Genomic DNA, 13,503 nt, shown 5'->3' with positions numbered 1-13,503 from the left:
GCGTGTGTGTGTGTTTTCCCGTCTGCCTACGCATATTAGCGCCTCTTTGATTTGGGTGTGTGTGACACTGATGACTAACCGTGTTGTGGGCGGGTGGGGGAGCTCTCTCTCTCTCTCTCTCTCTCTCTCTCTCCCCCTCTCTCTCGTTGATGAATTGTTGGGTTAAACATAATGACAAAGACAGATGAAAACAACGCAGCTGAGAGAAACTTTATGAAAATGGATCAGATTCAGATTCAGAGTGGGGGATCAGAGATCGGCCTTGCTCTGCATGCAGACGTGACTCACCCATTTCCCACACAGATGGGAGGAAAACAACGGAAATCAACGTGTTTCCTTTATAACTGCACAATTCATCATGTGTAACCGTATATTGTGATTAAATAATCGTCAAGTATTTGCGTATCAGCAGTACGGAAACATTTCATTTCTCTTCCCAGCAAGCCATTTGACGGATAGAGATGTGCAGGACGAGGCAAAGTTCAGAGTCAACCCTAAACGAACACAAAATATTCACAATATGGTATTATGGCACAGGAAAAAAATTATAAAACGGCTTTGGAAACAGTTTTGAACTGATATCAGAACAATATTTAAGTCACGATTTCACAAAACGATGCAGGTAGCAGCTACAGACAACTATGGACATAAGAACTTAAGAAGGGTGATAATAAAATCTAGCAGAGCAATTATAAGAATTATTTTTTGCCGTAATTGTGCAGCCCACCTTATCATCTGAATCCCTTTTCTCAGTGGCAGCTCCAGTGTCGCATCACTCTTTATTTGAAACCCGTCATTCCTGCGCTACATATTTTGCTGTTTTTAAAAATGTAACAAAAATGAACAAAACACAGTAGGCATTTTCAGAAGACGTAACACACTTTTCCACAAGCCAAGTCGAGTGTTAAGGCATGAACAAACCAGCAACTCTAACACCAAGCACGATGGTGTCGGCTCCATGGGGAGGTGGGGGGGGTCCAGAAGGCTGTAAGCCCCAGATGATGAGGTCTAGCTGGGGTTCACATCACATACACCTCCCCCCCTCCACCTCCGGCGCCCGTAGAAGCCCCAGATAGCGAGGGGAAGAGCGGCTAACTGAGCCCAACAGGCTGTCAGGCTCGTCCTCAGCGGCTGCTTGGAAGTCTAGAGATGTGAAGTGGCAGAGATGCAGAGCGGAGTCAGGTCGGGACCCTCAGCGGGATCCTGCTGCCTTCAAAGGCTCAGACCTGCAGGTTCCCTTCCTACCTTACTACCTGCTGCTGCTGCCTCATTTGCTTGCATGATCCCATTTCTCTCTCTTTCTCACTTTCTGTTTCTCATCCTCTTTCTCCGTCAATCACACACCTTCTTCTTTCGTCTGTTTTTTTTTTTTCCCTCCTTTTCTGTCTTTGAGGTGAATCGTGAAGTTTCAGTTCCACCGAGCCGTATTTGCTGTGACGGTGATGCGGAGTTAATTTGCTCCTCCGCTGCCGGTTTGATAGAGGTCATGGACTTGATGGCACCATCCATCTCCTGACATAGACAGCTTATGTCACACCACTGAGAGCTTGATTGAGTTACTGAGTTGTGTGTGTGTGTGTGTGTGTGGGTGAGACACAGGAGCTATGGGGGGGGGTTGATTTGAGGGAAGGGGGTATTTAATTTCTTCCATTTTTTTGCCACTGCTTGCATCATTTGTTCAATTTACATTAGAAAGGCTATCAGTTCCCTGCTGTTTTCAGATTTAAGCGTTCAAAATGTCCCTCCATGAGTTTTTCTTTCTGTACAAACCAGTATTGTTAGATTTTCAATATCACAACAGTTAACGGTGCTTAAAAATTATATTTACCCAACTGAACTGACGGCTCTCATAAACCCCCAAAATCCACTGGCCTTCCTGGTGCCGAGTGTCAGGCTTTGAAAAGAAGTTCACCTGTGGTCAAACTCATCCTGTGCAATTTCTCTCTCTCTCTTCAGCACCAGATGGATCCTTCCAGCAATTTCTACAACTACAGGACGGCGCTGAGAGGAGCCACTCAGAGGTCGATCACCGCCAACAGCAGCAGAGAGAAGGTGAGGCCGAGCTGTCGCAGCGCTACGTGACTTTTATCTCTTTCTATAGGAGAGATCATCTCACTGGACTGCATGACCGAATGTGATAGTTTAATGTTGCCTGTGCTTATCTGAAAACACGCATACCTTGGAGAACACGACCTTTTCTGAATTGTTAGAGTGTAATTTTCAGTTTGCCATACACATGATCCACCGAGCAGGACTTATTTTAGTACAGTCTCAACTTGCACTGTGCCTGGCTGCTGGCAGTAGTGAGCAGTGCTAATCAATTTTATAAGTTGACATTTAAAGTGCGGCTTGTTTCATTAAGTGATCATGTGGTTAAAATTTTATTAAAACCACCAGTGGGAAAGTTTGAAAGTGGGCTAGTCTTGGGAGTTTTTGGATAAAAAAATCTGAATCCAGTTGAGTGGGTGGCAGTTGACGGAGTCCAATCTGCCAAACGGTCTGAGAACATTTCCCCTTTCCTGAGAAATCTAGCAGCATAAACCTTAAATTTGAGGAACATCTGCCCTCCAGATCTTCCCCACAATTTCATTTACATGTAGGCGTTTAGCTCACACTTCTCCAGAGTGACTTCCAATGAGCAAGCAGGGGGTTCAGTATCCTGCTTAAGGAAAATTGACAGGGATCAGACATGATCTTTCAGTTTCAGGATGGTCTCTCTGACCACTAGATTGATTGATTGATTTACTGGGTATAAAGTGGTACAAACAACAGTACAACCCAGAGGATAACACTTAAAAGCCAGAGGTGGGGGACTCGAGTCAGACTCGAATCGCAAATTTGAGGACTTGAGACTTGCTTGACTAACATTGATAAAAGACTCGACTTGACTTTGACTTGGTATTCATGACTTGAGACTTGGCTTAGACTTGAGACAGATGACTCCAAAGGACTTGACTTTTTTTTTTTGTATTAAATATTTACTTGTTGTTCATTTAGGAGGCTTGTTATTGATTGCCACAAAATGTGAAACATCAGTAAGATTTATAAGATGTAAGCAGGCTTCAAAGGTTTTCGTTAATGTTGAAAATAAAACTCAACTTTTCACGACCGCTGTCTTTTAACTGATTTTAAATGTGGAAACTGGGGTAGATCATCAGAATTTCATATGACTTGCTTGACCTGAGCAATGACTTAACTTTTCTTGCTTGACTTATAGCAGGGACTCGACTTGACTTGCTTGATTCTCACCACAGTAACTTGGGACTTGCTTGGGGACTTGAAGGTTAAGACCTGAGACTTGCTTGTGACTTGCACATGTGTGACTTACTCCCACATACATACTTACACACTTGTTTCCAACGCTGTCCTCGATGGTTCACAAAAATCAGAACAAAACACCCTAAACTAAAAGGGTTTTTTTAAGTGTTTGGTGACGCATGTTGCATTCTCTTTAGCAGCCCAGACAAACCGCTCCATCACACTTTAAGCTGATAACAGTTATGTAAAAAAAAAAAGTGCAGATGGTTATCATGCTTCCCCGCTACTTTCTTGTACTGAGGCCCTGAACTTGAGTGCAGCATTGATGTCGAGGTCCTTATGAAGCGTTCCAGCCTCTGATGCGAAAACAAACGTCCACGTTCGGGGCCTTGTTATCGTCCGGGAGCGGCGTTCCCATCGTGTTTACGCTATAAACAGCCGCTCAGGGGGATTTGGACGGGAGGGGGGGGTGGGGGGGGGGAAGGTTGTGTAACAGTGTGTGTGAGGCTCAAGAGGGGTCGCGGGGGTGAAGTTATAAGTGGGTCATGATAAGGTCTGCAGAGCGGCACAGGAGGGCCGCGGTTTCCTCCTCATCAGCTACGTTCTGTTCTCTTGAAGGGAGGAGGGAAAAGAAAACATGGCCGCCTGCCAGATCACATAGCGTTCTCTGCTGCCTCTCTGCGCCCCTGACCGCATCTGAACCGCCGTAACGCATCGCGGGTCGCCAGACGTTAGCGGTTAGCTTATCCTCGCGTCATCACATGGCAAGAGAGAGTGAAGGAGAGTGAGTGTTTCCTGACCGAGAGACGGGAGTCGGTAACGGATCTGGTTGCCTGAGGTTTGGGTTCCTCCAGGATTGGGGGATCTTTTTGGGGAAATCTATGGTTTGAGAAGCCGAGCCGAGAGCCGAGCCCCGGCATGCAAACAGACCCGGACAAAGGGTCGGGGTCATGAAACGGAAAGTTCCCAGGCAGTCTGGTATGTTCCCGCTCTTATGACCTCTACTTTTGGAGGGGGGGGGGGGGGGGTGTTTATGGTCTCTTCCAGGCATGCAGAAAGCTGTTGACTTTGCTGGAGGAACAGAAGTAACCCGGCCAACATTTATGCAACATGTTTTTTTCCTCGACCCCGTTTTTTTTTTTCCCTGCAGTGTTTTGGCCTGTGCCCATGTCAGCGTGAGGAATAATCAGACAGTTGTTGCTATGTTGGGTGAAATAACATTTTCACAAATGCCAAACAGCTGATCTAAACCAGACTTGGCGTGTCACATGTTTGGTCGTTACGGCAACGGCTCACTGAGACATCTTACAAGGACATATTACAGTTTACATCCAGTTACATCGCTTCTCCCTGCTGTTATTGTCGAAACACTCCAAACTTGGATGATGAAGGGAACATTTCAGAGAGAAGAGCTCACTGTCCGACTGACCTGTGAAACACTGAGCGAAATCCTGGTGGGACTGACTGTATGTCTGAGTTTTTTTGTGATTATTGAGGCCAAAAATGCTTGATTTTGCAGCGGCTTTTCTCAAAAATTGCGATACAATTTGTGAGGTTTTATGTTGTCTTTTTGCGGTAAAATTGCAGGAATTTGGAAAAATTGCAAGCAAAGGAAATTTTTTTTGATTTTTTCTCTCTCTCTCACACACACTCACTCTCTCTCTCTCTCTCTCTCTCTCTCTCTCTCTCTCACACACACACACACACACACACACACACACACACACACACACACAGCCTCCCCCTATTCTCTCCCACTCTCCGTTTAAGCTATTAACTCTTCCAAGAGCTTGAATTTTGCACTCACCTCGATTCTTGCTGCTTTTGTTTTGTTTTGCACGGTCTATGGCAGTAATTTTTGTTGGCAGTTGAGGTTTGTTCATCTTCCACAAAATGCGACAATTTGTCCAAATCACAAGCGGTCTGTTGATTTGGTCATTTCATGCGGAAAAGTTGCGGCAATTTTGCAAAACTGCAAGCTCTCGCAAATATTGCGGAGATTTCTTGAATTCACGTTTTAATTATTGTGATCGCAAAATCGCAGTTTCCTGGAGGGACTGTACAGTAGTTTCTGGACTGGACTCATCACATAAATACACAAATATAGATGCTTACTCTAGTAAATAAATCTCTTAAAGAGCTTTTACATGACATATAGATCTAATTTTTGCCCAAAATACCAGGTACACCCTTCTGGTTTTAAGCTCTCCATATCGCCTCCATTTTTGCTTTATTTGCATCCTTCCTGGTTTCACTTGAGTTGTCAGTGCACCCAAAATGTTTTGAAGGGGCACAAATTCACGTAATCTCAGTGCAAATCTATGGAGAGTATATATATAAAAAAAATACACATCCAATGGATTCACCAGCTTTGCAAAAACCTGTATTAACTAATACGAGGAAAGAGGATAGATGGTTTATACTGAAGTATGATCTTGAGTATTATCTTGACTAAATGCTACACATGAAAAGCAGAAAAGAGAGATGATGTTGGATGTGAAATGTCTCAGGCGGAGGTACAGCTGAGTCTCTTCCCTTCCCCCGTGGCATTCTTTAAAAAAAGCTTCTGTCATGAATGTTTGATGTCCCAGGGTGGAGCCGGGCCGGGCTGAGATGGGACAGGCAGGAGAGGGGAGAAGTGACAGACTCTGCTCAGACTATACTCTCTTCCACTGGTTGGAAGGAATGTGATGTTTTGTCTACAAGCCACAGTGGCTGATAAATACCAGATTTAACCAGCCAATTTGATGTTTTTTTTTATATAATAGGACATTGATATGATGGTTGGTTACCTGCCAAACTAACTGGTAGAAAAGACAAATCCTACCAGCCCAAAGCTGACTGGCCTTTACCCGGTGTCTGGTGGTTCTGCATGTTCTCCATCAGCATCAGTGTCAGGCCTCAGTCAGCACTGACCTACATCAGTGCATGAAGGTGCCGATGAATTATTTAAGGGACTTTAAAGGGGGATTTTTCTCCCTAACAAACCTCTTTCTCTTCTGTCTCACTTCTCCATTTTCGGCTAGAGGAATTTGTGTCTGGTATTTTTTTTTTGTGGTTAATAAAGGTCCTATTTATACACACTGCGGTCAACCATTACTTTGAATATTTTAATAGTCAAATGCCAAATGGATTCAGCTGTCATCCACAAGTGTCCTGTGTCCATGTTTTTTTTGTTTTTTTTTGTTTTTCCCGCCATGTAATTGAGTCAAACATTGTAGATCCTCTTTGTCAGGTGTGACCCCCTTCCTTTGAATACAGGTTTATATAAAGATCCCACACCGCAGCCGTTTACCTATGAATCATGTGGAAATCCCCTTCATATCTCTTCAGTGAAATTTAATCCCTTTCTCTTTCTGTTGTCTTGCAGATTGTCATCCCTTTCTTCAGCCTCTTGATCAAAGACATCTACTTCCTGAACGAGGGATGCGCCAACAGGCTGCAGAACGGACACGTCAACTTTGAGGTGCGTCGAATGTTAAAATTTCCCAGGGGAATTTCCCCAGGTTTTAACCAGGACAGTTTTCCCCGTCGCCTACTTCCCCACATTCTAAACATCAGCATATTTACTATGCGTGCCAACAGATTGGCTGCTATTTTATTCAACTTCCCCAAGAGTGCCGGAGAACGAGGAAGTAAGACTTGACTGCCTCAGTTTCTGCTGTTTCCATGGAACAAAACACACTTAGTAGTGACCAAATATACACAAAGATTTCCACTGGCCTTTGCTAACAGCTATTCTGAATCAGAGGCTTATTTTTAAGCTTCATTTTATCATGGGAAGGTTTGCTGCGCCCATATGTATGTCCTTTTTCAGCAACGCCCTGCTTCACAGTCATACAGTTGTACACATTCTCACTCGGGACTGGCCCAGGTCAACCACAGCTTCCTCCTGCTGGTCACTGGTGCCACTCAGAGCCAAGTGCCTTGCTCAAAGGCAGCGTGATGGCAGCTAGTGAGGCAGGGAAAAAAACATTTCTCCTTCACTTTCCCCACCAGACTTTCCCAGCGATAATATTCAGCAGTGTTTGATTTGTTAATGTACATCCTATTTGTTTTATCTTTCTCCTAATGACTGTTAATTAACAAGTGGGAGACGACAAACCCCATTCAAATGAACCACCGGTGTTCAGTGAATATCCAGACACTCTTATCCAGAGCAACTTTATTTATATAGCACCTTGAACACTAAATCACTTGATACAAAGTGCTTCATAAGGTTAAAGGATAAAGACAACCTGACAGTAAAGGACTTAAAATGTCAAAAGACCAACAGATTTCAGAAACATTGCAACATTAAAATAAATTCCTATCACACCAAACATTACAAACAAGCAGCTTACAAAGGAGGTCAAGGGTCAGAGCCAGATCCTCCTGACTACACAAAATATTCACTTAAGTGATGACGTTTGATAGAGGATCATTTGGATTCACTTCTTAAAACATTTTGTGGCAGCCATGTGAATATTAACCTTTTTTATTTTTCTCTTTTTAGAAATTCTGGGAGCTCGCCAAGCAAGTGAGCGAGTTCATGACCTGGAAGAAGGTGGAGTGTCCGTTCGAGAAGGACCGCAAGATCCTGCAGTACCTGCTCACTGCGCCGGTGTTCAGCGAAGACGGTACGCCAGTCAATCAATCAATCAAGCTTTATTTAAATAGCACGCTAAAATATAATCGACCTGGGGAAACAAAAGGGCTTTGTTTGTTTTTGCCAGTAATCTGAGCTGAGCCTCAACCCGACACACACACACCTTGTTATCAGCTCCCCATACTTGAGCAGCATCGATCCCACGCCTCGGTTGCTCCGACAGAAGCCCCTCCCCTTTTAATCTAGATCAAAGAGCTGTCATTGGGCCCGGCCCTTATCAGTCTCTTATCATAGCTAGACAGGACAGTCTGTGTAATCCTCCTGATGCACCAACAGGACCGACCGGCCATCCGTGAGCTCCATACCCCACCTGGTCTTCCTTTTGAGAACAGAGAGCCATTTAACAAGACTAGAATGTAGTGGTGGGGGTAGAGGAGGGGGGTGGGGGGGTGTTATGTTTGGGCAATAGTGTAAAACCTCCTGTCAACCAATCATCATCACATATAAGGAGTGAAAAACACACAGTATGCACAGTGTAGGTGAGACGACTTGAGTTGAAAAATAGCTTTTAAATGCGCAAGGAAGGGGTATTTTTACATTTTAAATATGTACAAAAACAACCTGAGCAAGTATCAGTCAATAGGAAGCAGTAGCATGAAAACCAACACACCCTGCTGTGTTCAGGCTCTAAATGAAATTTAAATCAACTTGAGCATCATTTCTGGAGTTTTGCACTTGGCCACATTTTAAATGACCAAAGATCTGTACGGGGAATTTAAATCGGCAAGGGAATTTCCACCGGTGATGGGTTCAGCCCATGACTTTGAGTTTATTTAACATTATGACTTGCAAAACAAAGGTTTAACAATGCGGAATGTACAGTTTTAGGAAGAAGACCACAGCTAAAAGTGGAACAGACCAATAAAACCAAACTGTACAACAAAAACAGTTAAAAACCCTGATGCCAGTGGAGTTTTTCCGTTTATTAAATATTACCGATCCCCCGTGTATTTGTCCAGTCGCCCGACACTAGTGGGTGTGTCTCAATAGAACGTTTTGGCATCTCAGAACGCTGAAACTCTCAAAACAGATCGGACTCAAACTCATCTTCATCACCCTGACGTCACACCACACCCATAGCATCCTGTTCAGATTAGTTCCAGGCCTGTTTTGGGCTGACACACACACATTCAAAAACACACTGTCCGGTTTGAAGATGAGTCATCAGAATCATGTATCATAACAAAGCTTTCCACCGTTAACTACGCTTATGTAACTTTGAAAATACCGTGAATAAACGAAGGACGTGGCATCCGCTGGTCAGTGAAGCCTGGTGTTTGTTCACCGATCAATACAGAAAGGACTAAGGTGATTGGAAACCCGTAAAAGCAGAGGATGAAGAGTGAGAGAATGAGAGGAAAAAGCAAGTTTGAGAGACCTAAAATTAATTCCACTGGGTCTTCATTTCACACGGCTATGTTTCATTTTGGCGGGGACTCGGGGATATAGTTAATAACTTCAGTAATATTTAATAGCGAGTCTTTAATTTCATGCTAGCGATCATTTTGTCCGAGCAGGTGCCGCATTTTCCAGATGCTGGAACGAAAACTCAAATGTTTCCTTTTGTTTTTTCTCACCACAGCGCTGTATCTGGCTTCGTACGAGAGCGAAGGTCCTGAGAACAACATGGAGAAGGACAGATGGAAGTCTCTGAGGTGTGTATATAAACCCCCCCCCCCCTACATACATACACACACACACACACACACACACACACACATACACCCCCAGGGGTTTAGAGTCTTTCAATCATGGCTGTCACCCCATATTCCCTCCCGCATCCAAGTTGACCACGCATACCCAGTGGGATGTAGGTCAGACGCACGTTGACCTGCACGCTACTCAATAAAATGCATTAAACACACACACACACACACACACACACACACACACACACACACACACACACACACACACACACACAAACACACAAAAGCAGAAGTGCATGTGCTCATCATTCTTCTTGGTCACACCATCACATGTGCACACACACACACACACACACACGCAGGACACCACATCAGTCATTTTCACACAATTACATCCTATGCACACACCATACCCTCCTCATCACACAGCACTTTGGACATTTAATGTGTGTGTGTGTGTGTGTGTGTGTGTGTGTGTACGTGTAAACCTCCAGGAAGATGGATGAGAGCGAGGATAGTCTTTGTGCAGTTGTAGTAGTAACTCAGTCAGGAGGCCCGGGGGAGCTGACGGGGGGGGGGGGGTCTGTCCTCTCTCTGGAGCCCGGCTCGCATCACACTCTGAAGTTTAATTTGACAACAAAGCGAGTCAGGAGCTTTTTTATTTCTCAGCAGAGACGAAGCGAGTTGTTCAGCGTTTATGATTTCTGTCCCATCCATCACTGCCTTTTTAAGGGTTTCAGTTCTTTTAACACAACGGAATCAATATCCTGTAGCTAAAAGTAAGAATTTGCAACATTTTCATATAAATAAATGGCGGTTCTTTGATAGAAATGCAGTGCAAAAAAACAACAACTATCAACCAGAAATGTCACCAAAATAGAAAAAAAACAAGGAACTGTAGGATCAGCACTTTAACAGGACTGACAGTTAATGTGAAAATACACGCAGCAGAAAAATAGAACTGCTATTTATAGACACTGAACAAATGATTCATAGCTGAGAGTGAGGCTTAAGCTAGATGACCACCCACACACCCACACACACACACACACACACACACACACACACACACACACACACACACATGAATCAGATGGTTAAATCTGCTGGTAGGGGGTCAGAGGTGAGGCCGGGTGTCAGTCTGACTGGATCCAGATCCTGGCTGTGCTGGACCGGCTGAATCCACTTGGCAGTGTGTGTGTGTGTGTGTGTGTGTGTGTGTGTGTGTGTGTGTGGTCACGTTTCCTGAGAGCCTGCCAAGCCTCTCCTGCCCCGCGAGCTTTCGCCTCCTCCGCTGTGACACGATCTGTCACTTTATTCCAGTCGGGCCGTGTCAGCAGAACGTGTGTGGCGCTCGGCTCGGGACGCACGAATCTCCCCCTCCACCCCCCAACCCCCCCCCCCCCCCCCCTTCCTCTCATCTGACCATGGCAAAGAAAAGAGCGGAGGAGTCGGAAGTCTAAGAGTGGATTAACCAATAAACAGGATCTGATGCAACGACCCCATGTGCTGTTTACACTGGACGCCTATACAGACACCTGGCTTCGATGTTCAGTGAGCTTGATAAAGTTATAGCATTGGAATATAACAATAAACTTGATTCATATTTCAATTATCTAAAAGCAGAGTTTGCAGTGGAAAGGAAGCCACAAAAATAGTAAAACACAAGAATAGTAAAACATTAGGGATGGGACGATACAATTCAATACAACCACGATACGATGAAATAAATAAAAGTTTAAGTCACAAATATTTCTAGCGATGGCTTTGGCTTGCCAGAATGTAAACAACAATTTAAAAATGCCATTACAAAATGCAAATAATATAATTAATATTAATTTGTGAAATTGTAACGGTCAAGCGTCACATTTGTGATTACTACAGCAGAATAAAATGATGATTCATTTTTCTACCCCACGATACATATTGTCACATTTTTGTATTGCGATATATTGCATTTCGATCCGATTAATACATACACATAGTGAAAGTCAACTTTTCCACTACTGTTCAGACCAAAGAAAACAAGCTGTCTGTGTCTGTGTGTGTGACTGAGATCTTGTTCTTGTTGTTTCAAATCACAGTATACATATAACTGCCGGTGTGATTTGAAAATGTTATTATTGTTTTGTGAGTGATGTCCTGCCGCTAACAGCTGCCCCTCTCTTGTGTCTCCACAGATCCACTCTGCTAAGCAGGGTCTAGACTCCCCTGGAGAAAGCAGAAGGTGAACCCCGTGACGAGCGAGCCGCGCCCCGTCCTCGTCGTTGCTGTTGTTGTCCAAAACACGAGTATCCCCATTTTGGAAGGGAAACGACAATCTCTACTCCGGCTGGAGAGTTCCTTTTGTGTTCCTCCGGCGTCGGATTTCTATAGAGGCTCTCGAGCTCTGCTTTTCCTTATCCTCTTGCTCTTTGTGCTGTATATTTCAGGACAGCTGTTATTTTTTTTTCATCTCTTTGTATGAATTTGTAGTCTTTTTAAAAAAAAAGAAAACGCTACGACCAGTCACAGTAATGGCCGAGGCAGCTGCTTCTTCTTCTTCTTCTTCTTGTGCGAAGCATTTTGCCGAGTTTCCTTCTGTGAGCATGACGGTGTGTTTGGGGGTGATTGTTTCCCCCGCACACTTTTCAACATGTATTTTCCACTGAAGCTACACGTTAGCCGCCGGTCGGCTAACTCGTTCCTAACGGGTAGAACACAAAAAAAACAAAAAAAAAACAAAAACGGCTTCTCCCTCTGTTTCAACAAGCCAGCATTCTCTGTACGGAGAACTCAAACCTCACCTGCAACACTGTTGTTTGTTTATGAAGCGACTCTTTATTTGTCGTTTTTTTGTTTCGTGTTCGTCTCCTGAGTCTCTCTCTCTCTCTCTCTCTCTCTCTCGCTCCATGTGGTCGACCATCCCCCCTTTTTTTTCTGAAGGTTTTGTGATGTGTAAAAAAAAAAAAAAAAAAAGAAAAAAGAAAAAATGCGCTGGCTGCATTTTAAAGATGATGTGATTTCTGTTTTTGTTTTTTTTTCTTTTTCGTGGGTGTTGTGTAAAGCCTTGTGATCTAAACCAGGAAGTGACACGTTGTCGTCGTTTTATCGGCGGCACACTCAGCCGTGAGCTTAAAGCAATGTTCCACTTAGTTTTAACATGGGGGTTATTCAGCACTTGACCGCCATGAGTTTGTAGTGTTCGGATTTTTACTTATTAATTTGAACGAGGCCATGAAAATAGACTGAAAACTGACATTGATCACATTGGTGAACAGTTTAAACCAGTGGTTCTCAACCTTTTTCATATCAAGGACCCCTAATTTAGTCCACATTTGGGCCCCGGACCCCCATTTGATGAGATTTTGTCTCTCAAACCCAAATCTGAGAATATCTTTATTGTTAGATATGATTTTGTCCAGAATCCCATGACTATCTGTATTGTAGGTAGAGAGATAACAGAGAAACTATGATCAAAACAGTCATTCCTCTACATTCTCTAATTGTGCTAACTTCATGTAAATGAAACAATGCTGATGTTTAACAATTCATCAATTTGCTGGGGACCCACTGGAACCCCCTCAAGGACCCCTGGTGGTCCCCGGACCCCATGTTGAGAACCACTGGTTTAAACAACAGATTTACACAAAAATTTGTATTTAAAAACAAAAGAAGATCCGGTCTCCCAAACAGGAACTATCTCTCCTAAATGGTATCCCTCCGCTATGTTCTCTTCTATCAATAAAAATGCTATTGGGCGAAATTCTGTTCTAAAACGTTGGACCAACAGTCAGTTGAAGATCACAGCAGCAGGATCTGTTGTTGAATCTGTTCTCCAACGTGTTAAATGTCAGTTTTCAGTTTATTTTCATGCCTCAATCAAATGAATGGGACGTAAAAATCCAAACGCTACAAACTCGTCCAGCTGCATCCGATCTTGGTGAATAGATTATAACCCCCATGTTA

At 43.7% G+C, this 13,503-nt stretch overlaps 1 protein-coding gene across 1 annotated transcript in view; it reads left to right on the top strand.

Annotated features, from left to right (window-relative positions):
• Positions 1-12,435, top strand: part of LOC139667144 (ras-GEF domain-containing family member 1B-A) — a 35,683-nt gene extending 23,248 nt beyond the window's left edge. Inside the window, exons 10-14 of the mRNA XM_071546563.1 lie at positions 1,957-2,052; positions 6,629-6,724; positions 7,754-7,877; positions 9,489-9,561; positions 11,736-12,435. Coding sequence (XP_071402664.1) covers positions 1,957-2,052; positions 6,629-6,724; positions 7,754-7,877; positions 9,489-9,561; positions 11,736-11,760 — 414 coding nt within the window. The 3' untranslated portion in view covers positions 11,761-12,435. The remainder of the gene's footprint in view (positions 1-1,956; positions 2,053-6,628; positions 6,725-7,753; positions 7,878-9,488; positions 9,562-11,735) is intronic.
• The last annotated feature ends 1,068 nt before the right edge of the window (positions 12,436-13,503 follow it).

Source organism: Centroberyx affinis, unplaced genomic scaffold, assembly GCF_046629955.1.
Source record: "Centroberyx affinis isolate AG114_WGS23_722 - 3 ecotype Tasmania unplaced genomic scaffold, CSIRO-AGI_Caff_v1 ptg005318l_1, whole genome shotgun sequence".
In the NCBI taxonomy this organism is placed as follows: Eukaryota; Metazoa; Chordata; class Actinopteri; order Beryciformes; family Berycidae; genus Centroberyx; species Centroberyx affinis.
Note: the sequence above shows the minus strand (reverse complement) of the source record. Positions and strands in the feature narration are given on the sequence as shown.